The sequence below is a fragment of the Coloeus monedula genome, assembly GCF_965178545.1.
Source record: "Coloeus monedula genome assembly, chromosome: 8".
NCBI lineage: Eukaryota > Metazoa > Chordata > Aves > Passeriformes > Corvidae > Coloeus > Coloeus monedula.
In genome coordinates, this window is record NC_138788.1 from 35,866,769 (window position 1) to 35,887,435 (window position 20,667).

The 20,667-nt window shown below is 40.6% G+C and overlaps 1 protein-coding gene across 1 annotated transcript; it reads right to left on the minus strand.

Annotated features, from left to right (window-relative positions):
• Nucleotides 1-37: 37 nt before the first annotated feature.
• DHX32 (DEAH-box helicase 32 (putative)) lies at nt 38-20,460 on the minus strand (the record flags this gene model as incomplete). Its single annotated transcript, XM_082285870.1, has 11 exons — nt 38-230; nt 956-1,137; nt 1,974-2,164; nt 3,141-3,296; nt 4,305-4,496; nt 11,761-11,919; nt 12,035-12,134; nt 14,275-14,520; nt 16,341-16,713; nt 18,324-18,514; nt 20,191-20,460. The coding sequence occupies 11 exons, from the start codon at nt 20,458-20,460 to the stop codon at nt 38-40; spliced, it is 2,253 nt and encodes a 750-aa protein (XP_082141996.1).
• Between the last annotated feature and the right edge of the window lie 207 nt (nt 20,461-20,667).

Genomic DNA, 20,667 nt, shown 5'->3' on the forward strand with positions numbered 1-20,667 from the left:
TTTATTGTTGTCCACTATGTGATAGTTCAGTCTAAAATCACTGAATAACACATCTCTGCTCAGTAGGAGTTTGGGGAAATTCCTCATTTTCTTTGCTGTTATTGTCAGTTTTCTGTTCCTCCTTTGTCGCTGAAACAGGTACCAAGTGATTGATGACTTCCTGCAGGATTTCCTTGCTTTCACTTGGAGGAAGATTGCTGAAATAATACTGAGGTACCAGCTCTGCAAATCTGGGGAGGAAATTAAACAAAACATTATTAATTTTTAAACTGAATTTTGAAATATTTGAATCATTATTTCCAGGCATATATAAAAGAAGCTACAAAGTTGATATTTCAACCCAAAACTCTGCAAGAATCCAAGAGTCTCTCCAAGATGCTTTCAGTAGACTTGCACTGAATATCCTCAGCCTGCACTTGAGGTGCAGTGCAGTTCCCAGTGCTGCAGATTGCATGAAATAGCAATTTCCCTGCTTTAGAACAGAGTGGCTCAATAGCATTATGAAAAAAGCTCTCCTATAAACATGGGAAATAGAAAAGATGGGAGAGTGAAATGCATATTCTTCGTGTAAAAAGATTTTTGCAAAAGGAAGGCTCTGGTCTCTCTCTGAATCCATAAACAGTCCACGATTCAGCTGGCTGGGTACAGAAAATATGTTAAGAAAACGATTTGCTGGAAAATCGGTTTTCAGGGAACAAAGACCTTCCCAGCTCGATTAATGTGTGAGTACACTGCTCTGGTAACTCTGAATTTTATTTTCTCTGTATTTTACTTTGTAAGAAACTTTTGCAGCTAATAATGTGGTGGTTTTCAATTGATTACAGTTACAGTGGCAAATAGAATAGTGAGGGCCTGAGATCACGGATTTTCCCTTTTTTATTTTCTTATCCCCCTAAAGTGAGGATTTTGTGGTGGATTTAGGAGTGAAGGAGCAGCTTCATCACAGTTCACTTACAGATGGGGGGAGATCTCAGAGATGACTCTGATGGAATTGCCTTCTGAGATGCTGAACTCGTGGAATAAAACCCACTCTGGAATCCTCCTGGTGTTGTAATAGGATGAGAAGGGATGGAGCTGGGCCACTTGTTTGTGTGTTAGCATTAAGTAGTTCCCTGAGCCATCCACATCACGAGCCATCTAAAAAAAAAAATTGGGAGAGTTGTCCATTATTTAATTGATCAGTGCCTAGTAGATTAAAATCAGAAATTAAACTTCCCTTCAGCTACTTTTAACTGGAGAGGCTAAACTCCTCAAATTTGTGTGGGAAAACTTGGGACTGGATACCATGAAATGAGACTTAAAGAAAACGTTGATCTGTGTGTTTGAAAGGAAGCTGCAACAAATAAGTACAAAAGTATCTGACTTTGGCTTTGAAGGGTCTGTGTGAAAACATACAAACATATTTTCTTTAGCATATATACTTGTCATAGACTTTTAAATACAATGTGTCAGCACATGAAAGGTGCAGTTGGGAGGGGTCATTTTTGTGTTGGGGTGGAGCACAGGGATGTGAAGGAAAGCCTGGGGACTCAGGTGGGAATAAATCAATCTGGTTTATATTTACAATCAGAGGGTGCCTTCCTGAGATGAACAAGCTGTGTATTACATACACCTAAATATATCCAAGTCATTTCTCTATTTCCAGGCAATTTTCACAGAAACAGCTTCAAAAGGGGAATAATTCCTAAAGGAATATTTCAAGTTCAAGAGTTTTTTGAGGCAAAAGAGTTCTTTGAGTGAAAGGCATATTGGCAGTTTTCTTATTGCTGTGTGGAGTGTGTGAACTGTGTGCAGTGAGAGATGAACCCCAGAGAAAAGGCTGGAATGGGCAGAAGTGTTTGATACACTGGGAAAAAAAATGGCTTTTATCCTTTCTGGTGATCAAGAGATTTCACTAATGAACTTAAGTTTTCTGAAAGCATTCTACATAATTTAACAGTGCAGGAAGATGAAACCACAGTGTTTTTCCTTACATGCATGAAGTAACCAGATAAAAGAGCTTTCTTTATGCTTAGTAGATTTTCTTCTGATCCAAAATCTGGTTCTGAAATGGGAAGTTCAATGCGCTTCATAATCTCCACCAGCTCGGCTCTGATCATCTCTGCCATGCTCAGAGCAGAACAGCTCAGGAAATAATCACGGCACCATTTCTCATTGCTGAAGTCTGTGGAGGAAAAAAGCCCAGTGTTTTGACTTAAAGCAGAATCTTACCAATGGGTGCAATCCACAGAGATGCTGCTCTGTGAAATGCTTTTGCACTGCTGCAGATGATGCCCAAAATTCTGGTAATGAGCCATACAGACAGCTTAGGCTCAGCTTGCAAAGTAAGTGGGCAATACTTGATATCCTCACTTAGTTTTATAGAACTGCAGCTATTTCTTTCTGAATCAAATCCCTTCTTTGCTCTAAGTAAAGCTTCCCAGAGAATGAGTAGTGATTCTATTTTTCAGGCCTTAAGGATTCAGGCCAGGATATGGAGCTGAAATCACATCTGTGGTGCTGGTGCTGATCCTGCATTTGAGTAAAGGACTGGTTCTGGAGCTCCCTTCAGCATTCCACATGACTGAACAGGAAGGAAGCAATCCTGCTTCCCTGTCTCAAGTTTTTACTCAGTATGTGCACATGTATCCCTCTGCTGTCTCGGGCTAAATGAAGCAGAGCAGGATGTTTGAGCACAAGAAAATGCAGTGAAGACCTTCTGCTGCTCTGCAGTCTCCTGCCTTTTATTTGGCCTCCTGTAAATGCAGACTTTGCTACTTTCCACTTTTCCCTTAAATTTTCCTTTCAGTTCACAGCTATCAAAACCCCACCAGAATTGTTGGGCTGTTGGGGGAATTGAGGCCCTCCTCAACAGCTTTTATTCATCCTAAGCTTGGATTTTGTGCTTCTACAGGAAGAACCATCATTCTGGTTTTGCACAGCATCACGTCAAAGGACAATTGGAATAGTGGTTATAGATCCCTGTTGGGTAAAGGATGCTCTCTTAGGTAGTTTTTAATTAATTAATTAATGAATATTCATCAGCAATAGCAGCTCCCATAGGTTTCTCCCTGCACATCAGCAATTCTAGAAAGAATCATCAGATCTTTGGGTTTGTTTTTTTTGGTTTTGGTCCCAGTGGGCTTCATTTTCTCGGGCACACTTGCCTGGGTCTGTGGGGTTGGCAGTGGCTGCCTTGAAGGCGTTGAAGACGTTGATGAGGGTGAAGTGATCTCCTGCAGGGTGGGAGAAGCGGCGCCAGCAGCTCAGAGCGATCTCCTCTGTGCCAGGAGGGGCGTGCACGAAGCAGTTGGGAGCTGAGGAGAAAACCAAGTCAGTTTGGTTTTGGTGAAGACACAGAGGTGCATGCACAAAACCCCACGGGTATTTCTGGGTTTTTCCTTCCTCAGTTGCCTTTAATCCCCAGTGTTGGATTGGTGCTGAAGAACTGAACCTGCTGCATTCACTAAGGGTTTATTTATGTGAGTGTCCTTTCAGTCTTGTTTAGTTAATGTGTGCTGCAAACACAAAAGCAGGTGAGCAGCTTTCTCCCAGGCTGATACCAAAAATGCTGCATGATGGCACAAACCAATCTGTCCAGAATCCAAACAAAATATGTCTTTTATAGAAAAACACTAAATTTATTGATTTAATGCCTTAATTTGCCCCTCTGTGTTGAAATTTGTGCTTTCCAGTACATTTTACTTTTGTGTCTTTTGAGATGGTTGACCTTTTCTAAAATTGAATTGTGCCTATGCTCAATCATTTACATTTGTTATATGTACTTTAAAAAATTATCACAAGTTAAAAATCAACCCAGTTTGGGCATAAAAAGTTGTCCTGCAAGGAGATCAACTAAAGCCTCTTGATATCCTGTGGTTCATGTGTTTGCTGCCTAAGGCTCCAAGGTTATGTTAGTTTTATAAAATATTTGAAGTAGAGAGACAAGATCACAAAGAAACTCTTTCTAGGTCAACAGTTCAATGTTGTTTTATAATTAGAACTTCCCCTAATTTGCTGCACCAATCTGTAACAAATGTAGATCAATATAAGAATGTTTCATTTTGAAGGGATGTTTCTGACAAAAGGGAGGAAGCCTGTGGGCAGCTGAAGGCTGGAAATGGAATGCTCTGTGGGAATTCCTTACTTAGGTTTGATTGTATCCTTACAGTCAAGACTTGAACAGCCAGACATTAATTTACTTGAAATAAGCAGGATGAGAATAACAAAAATTTGCTTTTGGGTTGCTTTTGTGGATAGATTTGGAAAGAGTTTGGATTGGGCAGGTGGCACAAGGCCTGTGCTGAGGGCTGACCCGGGAGTACCTGTTACCATGGCTGCAATGGTGAGCATCTCATCCACACACTCAAATTCACACGAAGCCAGCAGTGCCTTGGACAGCTGTGGATCCAGGGGGAATTCTGACATAATAATCCCAAATTCAGAGAGGTTTCCGTCGTTATCCAGCGCTGCCAGATAATCCAGATCTTCCAAAGCCTGCATCAGGCTTTCAGGAGCTAAGGAAAAGGGAAGAGAATTCTGGTTCTTGAGAGTGGCTACACAGAAATGAATGTCTGAATTGTCATTATAATATTTCAGTTGTGTATTTCCTGTGGGGAAATGAGAGGAATCAACTTCTTTTATTTGACAGTGAGTAAGAACAAAAAGTAATGGATGAATGGAAGGCTGAGAAAATTCTGGAGGAAGAAAATACAAGGTAACAATCATAGAGCTGCACATCTCTTTGTTGTTGCTTTTTATGTCAGAACAATTTTTGTCAAAAGCCCAGACACAATCCTGAATTCTGTATTTGCCCCTAGACTATGTCAAAACTGCTTCCATTTTTGGCAGTTTTCAGGTGGGTTGTTTTGTGTTCGTTCTTTTTTAAGAGGGGTGGTCACATTTGAGGGGTGCTGAGATACAGGACAGCTCTAGGAAAGATCTTTTTTAACCAGAGAAGCATTTACAGAAGCTGTAACTTATTCTTGCAGGTATTTGGAGATCTCTTGGTTGCCTTTTTAATTATTATACTTTTTTTACATAGGTTCTCATGATACCAGAAGAAAAATGGGATTGTAGTAAAAGAAAGTATCTCCCTAGCAATTGGCTGTACTTTCTCACTCCACAAAACTCAATGTTCTAGTTTCAATGAAAACTAAGTTTTCTCTTAGTGTGGGTTATAACTTCCTTACAGCCTCCATGGGTAGAAGTGAGAACAGTGAGGCAGCAAAAATAATGAGGGAATATAGGAAAATGTCCTGAGAGGACAGGATTAAGCAAATCAACACTTAAAATTAGAACTTGAGCAGGTCTGTAGGAAATCTGATGGTGATCAAAGTAGGTCAAACAAGCATATGTGGCTCCAGTTCTGGGGCTGCGGAGAGGGAACCTGAACTTGAAGTTGTCAGGTCTACACTCCAAAAAATTGTTGCCAGAGCATGAAAGACAGAGGTGGAAATTTGGGAACCCTTGAAGTGTGAAGGTTCTTTAAAGTTCTTTCCTCCCAGCTCTTTTCAAAGGCAAATTTCTATTCCAGGTTGTATTGAATGCTCAATAACTTTTATAGGTGCCAGTTCATTTATATTCACAACTGCTCTCCAACCACTGCAGCAACTTTCTCCTTACTCCATTCTAAGGAACTGGTTGCTATTTTCTCAGTTCTATGGATAACAAGTTAAATTCCAGTCCCCTTGAAGCTGGTGGCAGAAATTCCATTGCAGCAGGACTTGGCCTGGTCCCCAGCCCTGAGAAGCTGCGCTGGCCATTTGTCAGCTTCTGTGGGCTGCTGTCAGTCTGCATTTTAATGTCAAAAAAATCCCTGAATAAAATAACCAGACCACAACCACAGCTGCCCACACAGGCAGGGGGTGTATTTGCACTTGGATCTTCATTAGTAGATGAGTAGAAATAATTTCTTGCATTCATTAAGAGTGGGAATGTGTCTGGCATCACCAAGATTAAAAGCAAAGCAAGGCTGTAATTAGCTGCTAGGTCGCATTTAGCCACACATTCCCCACACTTTTTGCAAGAAAATCTTGAGATGGGGTTTTAACTTCATTGGCAGTGGACTGTTGATTGCCAGCTCTCTGTAATTAACTACTTATAATCAAGGAAAAAGTGAGATGGGAAGCAAACAAGCACCTGTTGTTTTTAACCTCGTTCTGTTACTCATGTCTGAAGGGAAAAAATAGTTTATTAATTCCCCTTACATGAACTTCTCCAGAACTTCTCCAGCATGTGAATCTGCTAATGTGACTTCAGTTAAGTTTAAAACACCCAGTTTTCAGACAAATTCTCTCAGGAGCCTGTAAATTCCTGTTAAAACTGTGGACCTGCTTCATTTCAGTCTCAGAGTTCTTGCCTCTGCCTGTACAATTCTATCTAGAGAGAACATTTATTATCAGATATGTGAGGTTTAATGGCATAAACAATGAGCCCTTGCAAAAGCTAAAGCATCTGAGAAAAAAATACTTAAGAATTTTAAAGAAATGAGAAGTAGCAGCTGATGATGAATACGAGGCAGTGACAGGAAATAAAAATCAGTGATTGAAAATACAGGGAGAGTAAAAGGGTCATTCAGATGTGTAGTAATTACTAGGAAATCATGGAAAGCTAATTTCCAGAAGTCAACAAAGTAGTTTGTGCTAGAGCTCACGAAATATATGGTTATATGGCAGCCAATTTCAACCCCCTGATAGCATCAGTAATTTGCATTTTTATGCCCTAGAGTTAGTCGTCTTGAGATTTATAAGCACAAATTACTTCCCTGTCTTGCTATGAGTGTTCTGGAAAAAAATAGAAAAAAATGACTCCTGGAGTTTTATTGCTCTAGAAAGGACAAGACAGTAAAGGTGGATTAGAGCAGGTGAAGGAAGAGTAAAAAAGGAAAAAATAAAAAATCAGAGTAGGGCTTTGTAGGGCTTCTTGCCAGCACCAGCCACTGCTGCCTTGAGGTGTGAACCATGAGGATTTGTGACTCCACTGCTGCTTTCAGAAGAGCAAAGCTAAAAAAACCTCTCAAGAGGTAACCTGTGCTTTCAACAAGAAACTGTCACATCCCTGGAATTTTAGAAGGTATTTCCTAATCTGCTGTTTTCTTTCCCTGGTCTGTGTTCTTTGGCTGCTCAAGACTGGGTTGCTCTGGACTCTTTTCAGGAAAACAGACCAGTTTTATGTAAATACAGATCCTGCTTTTGATCCTTTTTAGCCTTAGTAAAGCAAATATATAACTAAATGTTACTGTTAGCACTGGAATCGTTTATCTGAGACTTCCAAGCTACTTAAAATTATATTCTTGGTTTCATACTTTTTGTAACTTTGATGTGAACAGAGTAAGTTCTGTCTCTAAAGGGAGGTATACCTGCAGTCTTTGGTACCACATCCCACATGGCTGAAAGTGAAATGCTCAAGGTGTGATCAAATAAATTCTAAAGTATTATTCTTGTTGCATTAGGAAGCGAGTTATTTAGGGATTTGGTCAAATTTCTGTAATGAGTGGATATTAGAGATAGGAATGAAACTTAAATTTGATGATTTTTAATAGTCCATTTAACTGCTCTCCTGTGCTTCTTTGGGGCATCCACAGCTCCTGTGTTCTGGTCTCCTACTCTGCAAATGCTGAGTATATAAACCACCTTTTTTGATAGATTTTTTCCTTCCATGGGAATAACTTAAAAAGTTAGAGCTGCCATGGATGTCTGGTGAAGGGATATTGTCTTTAAAGAGCTGATTCTCTGCCTGGCACACCACAGGTTTTGCAGGTTCTGTTGGGCTGAACAGCACAGAGAGCTGCCAAAGTAATTACTGCAGGGAGAACAGTCCTGGGGAGTGGTGTTTGCTGTTCCTGATTTCCAGCATTGCTCCTTGGATAGCACACTGAAGAGACAGAGGAGTCTATGCCAAGTTTTCCTCATATTATGCACAGGTTTTTCTTCTGCAAGCACAGAAGAGTCAGCTTTCCTCCTGATTCTCTTTTTCCCCCTGTAACTTCTGAGTCAGGGTTTTTTATGTGTCTGTTTTGCTCTGAAGCCACCAGTTCTGTAACTATTATTTTGCAATGATAGTTGATCATTAAGAATTACTTTCCCAAACTTGTACTTTGCAGTCTTTCCATTCCCCCCATGCTGCTTCATCACTCCTTCAGTCTGGCTGGTGATGGTCCCTGCTGGGCTTTTCTGCCAGCAGGGACAGCCAGGACAGGGCCTGACCTGCCTTGTCCTGACAAAATAGACTGAATAATGTCTGCACACATCATTTCATTGATGAAAGCCAGAATTTAAAACATCAAAGAATTAACGAGTAAATTTAAGGTAATAAATCTGCCCTGAATGGTCTCTGTTGAGCAGACCTTACATGGTGCATTGAGTTTCTGTCTTTGACAGTCCCCAGTGAAAATATGCCACCAATTTATTCTTCTGAAACCATTTGAAATGATATAAATTTATACAACTCTTGTTATTCTGGATGTTCTAGAAATATATTCTCCAGGGGGTTGTAAAAGCATAGCTCTCAAATGTCATGGCATCCATGACCACTGACACATCCTTTAACCTGAAAATTATTTAGGGAAATTGGGAATGAATGCAGAATCTGTAAGTGCTTTCACCTTGACTCCCCACAGGAATTTTACATGGCTTCATCTTTATAATGATTTGCTTAGTTTAGGTAAGGATTTTCCAGCAATTTACAAAAGTACTCGGTGCTGCTGCAATCTATGGGACTGGAATTCTTTTGTCCATTATCAACCCCAGCAAAGATCAATCTGATTAACTGATGAAAATGTAAACACATCCCTGTTGTAGTGGCACTGGAATCCCACTAATGCACTTCGGAGCTGCAGTGCCAGATTCATTTTCCTCTGGCTCATGAATTCCAGAAAGGGGAACAAGCTCTGCTGCATTTGCTCCTCTCGATTATGGCATGAATTAAATGCAGCAGCTGTAAGCCTGACATGTTTGTTGCTTTCATAATGCAGTAATGAGTCAGAGTTAATCCAGGCTTTTATTTCTCCTCAAAGAGCAGTGGAAAAAAGAAAAATCCCTTGTGCACATTGTTGCTGAGCAGAAATAAAATGTTTTACTGATGTAATTTTTGTTTCTTATCTGCTGTATGTTCTCTATGTGCAGGAAACAGATTGTGAAATACTTCTTGCTCTGAATTTCAGCGTCCTTCTGATTTGTTTGCTCACCAGTTCATGCCTGTACCTTACTCTGCCATCTCAGTGGAAACTTTATTTTGTTTAGGAGAAATTCACCTAAAATTTATGCCTTGAGGTGACCACCTAAAAGCAGAGGCTAGACAAAAATAAGAGAATAAAAGGTAGGTATTTGTACTGGGTCACAGGTTCTCCACACCTTTATAGGTTTGGCTCATTTGCATATCAGGGTTAATTCTCCAATTATAACTTCAGTTAATGATGTAATCACCCCCAGTTTGCTCCCCCCCCCCCCCCCCCCCCCCTTCTCTAGGCTTTAGTTTACACATTTTGGGGCCTGGTGTCCTTGGAGAGCAAACCTAGAGAGGGTTTGTTATGTCTGACCAGCGTGAGAGAACAGTAGTTAACAGGAAACTTCAGAGTTACTCACTAGGCAGTGCAGCATTTGTAAAATACAAAAGCTCAAACCTAAGGCCTCCAAGCCTCTCTCTGTTTCAACTGCAAAGACAAGGTGAGAATGTTTGTAGGACAGAGGAAAGCCCGTGGCACATGAGAGGTGCTGCAACGTCTTTACTCCCTTTACTGAAAGGGACCTCAGCTCCAAGGAGGTGAAGAGCCATGGAATACTCAAACCCATGGCAGGGGCTTGAAACTGGAGGATCTTTAGGGTCCCTCCCCGACCAAACCATTCTTGGGCTCATGTGCTTGAAAGCCTGACATGTTTTTGTAAGTTGGTCTAAGACAAGAACTGACTCCCCTGCCAAATGCCTGCCCTCAGTATTCCAGTTTCTTTCAGACAAGTTCACAGCAGGCACTTCAAACTCTGTTGTTCTGACTGTGGGAGCTTTACACTCATCTCTGGAGGATCGTGTAGGGATCAATCTAAAAGTGCTACTAGGAAAAAAAGTTCTCTGCCTGCTCCAAAGTGGAAAGCAAGCCAGTGTGTGATGTATCCTGGGTAAAAGAAGAGCTGTGCTGGATCATTAAAGCTCTCTCTCAAATGTTTAATTGTGTAGGACAGGAAGGAGACAAGGAAATTGTGCAGACTTTCTCCTCTGCTTTCAGAGGACTCCTGCAGTGTTTGTGGGAGTTTTCCCTCATTCAGGCAGTTTGTCCAGCATTCCTCACACTGTTCAGTAGTTCCTAAAACTGTTCAATACCTGGATGGGGCACTCTTGATGTAGTTAGCAAAAAACTTTGTCATATTTAATGTCCATCCAAGTAAAGCCCATACATTTATCAAATGTATTTTTGACACATCAGAACAATGCTTTTCTTCAGCTGCATTATCCAAAAATACAGCCAAAACTTAGAACTCCTACATCTGTGAAACCCTTAAGTTCCTCTAGCATTTCATGCTCTCTCCCCATTGCACCTTTAAATCCAAAAATGCCAAATGCTTTCCCTAATAAAATTTTACTAATTCCTTCTACAGTTCAAGAACAACTTTCTTCATATCCAGGAAAAACACAAATATGTTTAAGTAGATTTTTTTTAAATAGTAAAATACATTTAAATTTGAGTGGAAGCAAACTGTATTCCCTAAGCATTTTCCATGCAGTTTTTGTGGATTAAGCACAGGAGGTGACACTCTCAAGGCCAAAAGACTCCAGTTCTCATTGGTTTTGAATTACCATCAGACTGACCATGTTTTTTCTGATTTCTTCTAGGCATGTTTCTACTAAACAAGCAGATGAAGGAAAAAGTAGAATAAATTCTTCTTAAAAATTCCAGTTAACTATCTATTGCAACATCCAACAGTGGGGATTAACACTTTATTACTGATTAATTACAGTGCACAGCACATAGAAGTGTTCATTCCAATTTTGTGTATGTGCACGAGGAAAGGCAGGACAATACAAAAGTTTTTCTTGTTTGCACTGGAAAATTATCAGAATGAAGCCAGCAATCCCCAAACCAATGAAACCAGGACTATTTCCCCTCACTTTAATGAGTTTCAAAGCAACAGCAGAACTTGCAGTGGCACTTGGGTTTTGTGATAAGCCAGAACAGAGGAAAATATCCTTCTACAGAAAAAACCCTAAATTACGAAGTCAGGGGGAAAAACCAGGCAACTTCCTTCAGACCCTTACCTCAGAATTCAGTGTCTTCCCTGCTTAGTATTGAAAGTGTATTTGGGTTTGTTTTATAAGGAATATTGTCCTTAGGGGGCAGCCCATTGTAAATTTGAGGTGGGAGATGCTGGAGGATAAGGAGGAAGCTCATTTCCTCCACACACGTCCCCTAGGTAACAACAGTGGTTTATTTGGGTTGTAAACTTTTGATTAAAGGAATATATTCTGTTGGATATCTGTACAATGCCTCGTACAATGGGGAACAGATTTTCTTTGTGGGTTGCAGGAAAATAATATGGAACCTAGATGAGAAGATATTTGGAATATTGACTTTTCTTTTTTTAACATTCCAATTCCATTCAGATACTTTATGGTCTTTTTTCTAAGTGCTATTGAGCTGAGAACTGCTGTAGCAGGTAAGTGGTAAAAGCAGGGTGATATTATCACAAGGCCTTAAATAAAAAACGGTCCTGTGAGCAACAGGGCAAAATTAACCCGTAAATAATTTCTAAAATAATAATAAACATATGGCAAATTTGTGCATCCCCTCACCTGGGCTGCTGATGAAGTCACAGTGTGCAAAGCCTGCTATGTCCATCCTCTTCAGGAACAGGACCATGCTGGTGAGGTTGGATTCCTGAACTTTGGCTGGAACTTGTGGCTTCATTTCCTTATAAGTAAATTCTTCAGGATACAAGCAGAAGATTTTCCCTGAAAGAGAATTCAGGAAAATTACCTTTTTTAAAATGCTTCCTCCGCGTGTTGCCACGTTGGTTATATTAATAATTTGAGCTAATGGATTTAAATTTTGAGCTAATATTTCTACCTGATGGAGACATGCCCAGAATTTGTTTATGCATCTCTGCTTGACTTTGGCTGATAGGCTGGGTTAGAACAGAGTCTGCTCTGATTCTAGGATTGTACACCTTTAAATGAAAGAGACACCAAGCATCAGATAAGTACACAAGGGCTGCAAAAATATGAATGGTCTGCACTGAATTTCTCTCTAGTCATTTTACAGAAAGGGCAGTAACAGTTTTCATTTCTTTTTGTTTCAGCAGCTTGGACAGGAGAGCACTCAGCACCCTGACAAACTGACAGATGTTTTGCAGTCACGCTAAGTGTGCTCTAAGATAAATGTCTTTTTTTTCCTGGAGAAATGTACCTTACTAAAGCAGAAAATGATCTCATCAAAAAACCCATCAAAAAATATTATTTCTTTCTTCCAGTGACAGAATATCAACAGTTTCTGATAGCATTTTGTTCCCCAACTCCAGATTTTTGTCTTAATACTGAAACCTGGCAATCTGGAACGGGGGGCAAAGGCTGTATTAGAGATATATGATGCCATGTTTTATATTTTTCTTAATTATGCTTTATTTTGATTAAGCTGAGGAGCTGATTCACTCACTGCTCTGGCCACAAGCCTGTAGTGTCCAGCAAGACATAAAACTGCCTGGATAAGGCAGCTTTCCACTCCTGTCTTTTGAGTCAACTCTGTCTGCTTTAAGCAGGGTTTTCATCAAAAAAGATAAAATATCCTTCAGTGCAGGGAACAAATTTCTTTTTCTGCAGGTAAATTGCTGATATATCCCAGCTGCAACACTCAGGTGGGATTTTGGTCTGCACAAAACTTTGCCTCTTCCCTCTGTGCTCAGCTGCCTTTGAGCCACAAAGACTGAATGAGAATTTGAACTGGTGAGGGAGGAATAATCACAGGACTAAACAAAATAATTGAATTAAAGGTAAAAATTACATCACTGATAGAGGTGATTTGATAGATATCAGGACTGTTGGATCTGTTTTGTTCCCATTGCTTTGTATTTTAAATTAACAAAATTTTTAATTCATTGAATTTCACTTTGGGCTTCAGGTTACCATGGAAATGAAATTCACTTCTGCCATCCAAGAAAACTGCAGTTGTAGGAATAAGTTTAAGAAATAAGCATGGTCTAATTGAAAACTGCTTTTAGGCTCTTTGTCCTTGCACACAAAAGTGTGACTTTTTTTTAGCTTGCCTTGAGACTGAGTTAGTTTATAATTGCCAGTTTAAAACCATTTAAAATGACAGATTTTTGCAATGAAAATGAAAGGTACTGGTAGTTCATAAGCTTTTCCCTGAACTACTTGCAAGGCCAATCAAAGATTAATGATCCCTGCTCCAAAATTTTAGGAACACCTAAGTACAATTTTGGTTATTCCACCTTGTTTTATTGAAAGGAACTGTATTATGTTGTTTCTTTTGCCTGTTACTGGAATATTTACTTTAAGTAGGACAGTTACAAAGCCTGTAGTAGTGCAGCTCTCTAGTCCATGTTCCTACACAGTTACTCATTCCCTAGAACATCACTTTTGTAGAAATAAAAGAAATGAGAGATTTCTTTTTTTTTGCAGCTGCACTAATCCTTCCCAGAGAGGAAAACAAGAACTGAGGCCAAACTTAGAATGAATTGTGGAAGATCAAGTATTAATTAGATAAATTGCAGCATTTGGAGGTACTTGGATGGGAGCACATGTCCAGGAGGAGCACAGGCAGCTTTAAAAAAATAGAGATTCCCCCTGTGAGCAATTACTGAGTCATTAAATAAGGGATGAGATTAATCTACTAAACCAGGAGATCTGCCAATAGGTGCCCAAGAACTGATTGTATTTTGCTGTATCTGTAAGATACTGAAAAGAGAGTTATGGCTGAAAGGCCAGAACTCAGGTGAGAGGTATTTTGCAAATGAATTGTCATTGGTTTGGTGCCCAACTGAGTGGCAGTTTCAGCTGGGAGCGTTCACCTGGCTTTTGAAACTTCAAAAATTGCTTTCTGATTAAAGTTGAGAAGTAATTGTGATTTCTTGCTGGGTTTTCACATGAGATGTCCATGAAAATGATTTAAGGTCTATTAATTTGCTTGTTAAAAATCTCATAGAACCTGTGCTGTGAAAGAAGAGAAAAACATGTGATCCTCCAGAAGCTATTTGCATTAATCTGAGCTGCACAATTCCCTTTCCCCTGCCCTGCAAAGGCCCTCATGCAGAGTTTATTTTTGGCAAAGTGCTTCTGGTTCCCTTCACTGACCTTTCTTCTCTCCACACCAACATCAATGACAAAGGTCATGTTTTTAGTCCAGATCAAAGATTCTCCAAAGCTGGTGGTGAGTAGCACTTTCCTCCTGTATTTTTTGCAGCATTTCTGTTTGTCTTGAGTTGGTTTGGGAGTCAGGTCTTGTTTTGTGGGGTATAAAGGGATGGGGATGAGTTCTCCAAGGTCAGGGTTTAAATTGGACTGTTCCTGTCTGATCATCTGATAAGCTTTTTCAATTTCCTGTAATCAAGAGAAATACATTTTTCCTCATGAAATAATTATATTCTTAGTCCAATTACAACACCTCAAATGATCAAAATACTTAGAAACCTGCCTACTTTCCCTTAATTATTATATTTAAGAAGATATAAGTATTGTAAAGGTTTGAATTTTTTTCCCCTCATGATTAATAAACTCTATAAAGATTTAATAAAGTCAATAAAATGTCCTTAACTTGTGTTGATGGGACATCACCTTAAAATAGTTCACAAATCCAGGGGTTGGATATGAATTGCAAAAGTTTTTGTTGTTGGTTTAGGGTTTTGTTATTGAGGGGGTTTTTAATAAGAAATAATTTATGTTCTGCAAGATTTTTTGAAAGGCACACAAAAATAATTCATGGGCTTGCTCAGTCTGAAAGGGAATTTTTTTAAAAGCATTTTTATTAGCAAATGTTTTGCAAAATTGAAAAGCCAGACTGAGTTTCTCTTTGAGAGTGGCACCACATTTACAGTAGTTAGAGGTTGAAAGTGCTCTATAAAAATTGTTATAAAGATACAAGAATGACATGTAATAGCAAGGCTGGCAGCAGGGCAGCTCATAAATCCTGATGTTCTTGGTTAATTCATATTTTTGTTTAGTTTTAAAGACAGTTGAGTACTTGGGAACAGTGAACCATTACCAATATGAAACTTTAAATCACAGTTAAACAAGAATTCATGGGATGTTCTGGTTCATAATGAGTCTTCTGTTCATTGTGAGGGAGAAAAATGAGTGATCTCTTCTCAGCAAAGAAGAAATTCTTATTTTAGTTTTGAGGGTAATCTGCCTGTCAAAAAAACCCTTTTAAGCAGAAATAAAACTTTCTTCCCAATCCTTTGATATGGAAAGGGTGTGTGTTTTACTCTGACATTACCTCTTGTAAATAAGGGAACTAACACAGAGAATTCATTACTTCATCGTTTGTAAAAGTTGTGTCTATGAGGTTTAAAACTGATTATTAACATTATTAAAAGTGTTTCATATCCATCCCCCTTTTTACAGTGAAAAGCAGCAAACATCACCTGGGTAGTTTATGGTAAATTATCTTTGCTTGTGAAAAGTCATTATTTCCTGGTGAATTTGTTGTTCTAAAGCAGATTTAATGACACACAGTGGAAGATTGGGGATTACAATCAGGATAATAATAATAATAATAAAAAAAATATTTATTTGATTGTCAGATTGCTTTGACAACTATAAAGGACCTGCTGGTGCAGTGAATTTAGGGAATCACTGCTGTCTGCAGAGATTCAGAGGTGCCACTATTTAGAATGGCCAAGCCCGTGGAGATTCCTGGGTTTTCTTTCCCACCTCTGGAGTGACATTTCCCTCTTGCTGTTGTGCACACCAATGGATGGGAAGTGGAATCCAAATGGAAAAATCTCGTTGGGATGTTTAAGGTAAAAACATTCCTGTGCAGTGGGACACTGATGGAGACTGGACCTGTGTCCATTGCCACAAAACAGGGATAACACCAAGTGTGGGATGCCCAGTGCCAGGATAGGTTGCAATGTATTAAATCCCTGCCCTTGTGGCCTGTGCCCCTGTGTGCTGCTTTTTGCATCACAGAAGGATGGTGGCCTTTCTGTATAGAAAATGTATACATTAGCTACACAATATTTATATGTTATATAGATATTTTATAGTGTTATGGATGCCATGACTTCTTTGAAGGAAAACCCTGAAATGATAAAAGCTGGTGGCACATCTGCTGTCTTAGCTCCTGGCAATATTTATCGGTCAGATAAAAGCACACATTTCCTGATTAAAATCCCAAAGAGAACAGGTTAATAACTTACTTGCTCACATGCCAGGAAGATGACAATGTCCCCCTTCTCTTTGGTGTGGTGTATCTCAAAAAGCAGCCTCAGAGCAGACAGGAAGGGGTCCCTGTGGATGCTGCAGGAGTACACGACCTCAGCGCGGTGCCTGCTCTGCACTTGGATCACCGGGGTGCTGCCACAGAAATCCTGCAGGGTGCTGGACATGTGGGGGGCAGTGAGGATCACCAGCCTCAGCTCTGCTCTCGCTCTCAAGACATCTTTCAGAAGGCCAAGCAGTGCATCTGTTGCCACAGTCCTTTCGTGCACATCATCCAAGACAATGACACCATAATGGTTCAGCAGGGGCGTGGACATCATTTCCCTCTGGAGCATCTCATCTGTGCAGTACCTGCAGCACAGATGCACAAAACTCTACCAAGCTCTTGGAAATTATTGTGAGAAATTAATTCAGTTTCTTGGGGGCAGCTTGGTTCTTTGTGTTCCAACAAGAAAGATTTGATAAGAACAGAGAGTACTTTGCAGACATACCACAGTCTCAGTCACGTTTAAATCCTTCCTTAAGTAGCTACAAACCCGATGTGATTCAATGCCACTCAGTGGCACGGTGGTGGAAAGGATGCTCCAGGCAAAAGCAGAAATACTTCTGCCCTAAAATCATAACCTATTCATCTTCCAAACTATCTAAGCATATCACATGCCATAAACAATTCCTGAGCTAGGAGCTAATCCTTTTAGAGGAGGAAAAGAAGGTGCACTTGAGGCAGAGCCTGAACCAAGATGAGCAATTAACTTACACCAAAAGGCCCTTCTCACTTCTATCCCTGCTGCTGGAAGTTTTTTAAAGGATATTATTTTTGTTGTGTTGCTCAGCAGGACTTGCAATTCTTGAAGCAGGTTTTGATGTCTGAGAGGAAGGGATTCATCTCCCTCACAACAGGAGCAGCTGCAGGAAGTTCTGCTGCAGGATGAGGCTTAAGGAGTTCTCCATGGAAAGAGAAAGGACAGGCAAGAGGAAGAGTGGTGGAAATTGATTTTCAGAAGTGGTGAGTATCCTCTTCTGCACTGGAAACCAGCAGCTGAGAAAAAAGCTTGTGATCTGGATATCATCGTTTGTGCCTGCCATATTAAGGACCCAGAGAAAATAACTCTCATAACTTTCTGGGAGGCTCAAGAGCTGAATCCCTGTGTTGCTGCCATCACCGGCCTGTACTTACTACATTAAGTGCATTTCTTATCTCCCAAAAATCCCCCTGGATTCTATTTTCCTCTTGTTTCTGGGTATACCCTCTTTTAGCCATGTTTTTTGATTGCTTTTGAATTTTAACCTTACTTTGGGAAAAATTATCCTATGTTCTCTTATGGTAATGAACACTCCTGTATTGGAAAATAGAAAAAAAAGAGTAGAGGAAAAGAAATAGAGGTTACTGAGGTGCTTAACGAAGTTTTGCATGGACAGTAACCTTGCCCACTTAAATCTCTACTTTGATTTAGCAGAGAATGCCTCCTTTAAGCCTTTTAGTTCTTATTGAGTCATCGCAAAATCTCTGAAGAGGAGACTGAGGGAAGAGCTTACTGCAGTCTAAAACTTCCATGTGAGGGAAAAAAGTGGGGGCGGGTACTGATCTCTGCTCCGTGGGGGTCAGGACTGAGGGAATGGCCTGAAGTTGTGCCAGGGAGGGTTAGGTTGGATGTCAGGGAAAGGTTCTTCCCCCAGAGGGTGCTGGGCACTGCCCAGGCTCCCCAGGGAATGGGCACGGCCCCGAGGCTGCCAGAGCTCCAGGAGCGTTGGGACAGCGCTGCCAGGGATGCCCAGGGTGGGGTTGTTGGGGGGTCTGGGCAGGGCCAGGAGCTGGAATGGATGATCCTGGTGGCTCCCTTCCACCTCAGTACATTCAGTGATTTTAAAATACTCTACAACTTTGACCTGCAGCGCTGTCAGCCGCCACCTCCTCCAGCTACACCTTGGCCCGAAGGCCTCCAAACCCCAACCGCACCAACCTCAGGATGGTTTCGGCGGTGCAGCAGCTCTCCAAAGGCACGGAATACCCAACCTCGTGGCCGAGGTTGACGTCCATCTGGTCGGCCACACGCAGGGCCAGCCCCAGGGCGGCCTGGCGGAGCACCTGCGTGCACACCACGGCCCTGCGGGGCCGCATGGCCAGGCAGTGCTCAGCACACCACTGCGGGACCTGCAGGGACACCAGGACACCAGGGGTTAGTGCTGGACGTGCTTAGCTGGGACTGGAATTCCGAGCAATTGGAATTCTTTCAGCCGCATGGAACAACTCAGTCAAGCTGGGCGCTCGCTGCTCGCCGGCGGCTGCGCCACGCACGGGAATTATCAATGTCAGCACCTGGGATCTCTTAAATTCTCACCAGGGACTGGAAGGTTTATCTGGGAATTGTTCCGCTGGACTCAGGCGAGTTGGAATTTACTGCGGAAGGGGCAGAAGTGGCCTCTGGGGAGCAGGTGACAGCAGGGTCACTGTGAGAATGTGCTGATGGATCCAGCGAGCTCGGTGCTGTTGAGTTCCGAGCTGCCTCAGCAGCAAACCTGCCCCTGCTGCTCCATACCCATGGAAAACACGTCCCAGGAAAAACAGGATTTCAAGCTGACAAATGTCACAGCCAATATCTGTAATTTCAGATGAATTACTCTGCAAACAGAGATAACTGAAACTGAACTGCTGCAGGAACTTACACAGCAGCTCTCTGATTTATATATTTACATAACATCAACACTAGAAAATATTCATGTGTTGTTGTTATGAGAAATTAAAATTGCATTATAAATATTATTTTAATGGACATATTAAATTTCAAATCCTTCATTTAAACTAGGTGCATCAACCACATATAATTTATTTCTGGATAGTTATATGCTTTTCTAGAAATGCTTAAAAACCAAGCAGCAATGTGCTACATCTTATTAAAGGTTCAATACAAATTTCCTTGTTAAAGGGCAATTTAAAATCTAACATTTCTTAGCAAGTTGTTTACTATTACACAAGTTTTTTGTGTGTAAATTACAGTCAATAACAAGGGGTAAATTCTTGGCACTCCAAAAGTTATTCCAGGCCCCAGGTGGGTGTGTATCATTTTTATTGGAACATAGGAATTTTCAGGGAGAAGTGTGATGTCTCTGGTTCAATATGTGATCTCTAGAAACGTCCAGCATTGAAGTCTCTAGGATATATGAAATGCCCTGCAACAGTAAATATCCTACAGCTTTACCTGCAAGAAAGTTTCCTCCTGATCCCAGTCATAAACAATAATATTTTGGCTGGTAACACTTGAAAATTCTTGTCTGCTCACTGTGACAACAGACCTGGGTTGTTATATATTGTTAGAGCAGAATTTCATAGTCCTGGCTGAAATTTGTGTGCTTAGACTCAACTGAGATCTTGGCTTCAGTGATGTCTTTTAACATGAGTTTTGTAAAGTAATTTTGTGCTGTTGCAGAGAACATTTGCTCCTGGCTGAAGGGAGGGAAAGACCATTAATTCTCCCTGAGAAGCAGCCCTGCTGATTTCAGTCCTTCACTCCCTGAGAAATTTTTTCACCGTCTGACAAACCCCCCGTATTTCTTTCCTGATACAGCACCAATCAGAACCAAAACTCAAAGTGGAAATTTTTTTGAGTACTAGAAGAAAGTTATTAAAATGTTTAATGTATTTTAAATGTGTATTTGACCTCATTAATCTTTATTCACTTTCTCTATTTCACTTTCCCTCTCTGGCCTTAATACTTGGATCACAATAGTTATAGTAACTCTGCAATTCATACCTCATTAAATACATTTAAAAATACATTTAAATACATTTAAAAACATTTAAAAACCCCCAACCAAGTCTGTTGTACTGACCTGCGAGCTCTTGCCAGTCTTAGCATCTCCTGACACAATCACAATTTGATTATGAAGCAAACTTTCCATGAAAGTACATTTCTCCTTCCATATTGGAAGCTCTTCCCTCTCTTTCATCAGTCTATAATAACGGGAGGAGTAAGGCAAGCCATCAAAAGGATTAAGCTCTAAATCTTCTCCACAGACAAGTATTTCCTCTTCATCCCCATTGCTGCCGTCGAGTAGTTCTGAAAAGCAGTGGTTCTCTGGAGAAAAGGTTAAAAACTCCATTTTTCTTACATATATTATTCCCAGCAAAAGCACATTAGTGATGAAAGGAGTCCTTTGTGTGCTGATTGATCATTCTGGCCCTCTAAACCTGAGCAAATCCATTTTTCCTCACTCCAGGATTAGTATTTCACAACTCTTGGGTTTAAAAGTTCAGGCTCGGGGTCCAGCTGCCTTTGTGGTCTGCTTGTCCCACTCCGGGTGGTTTAA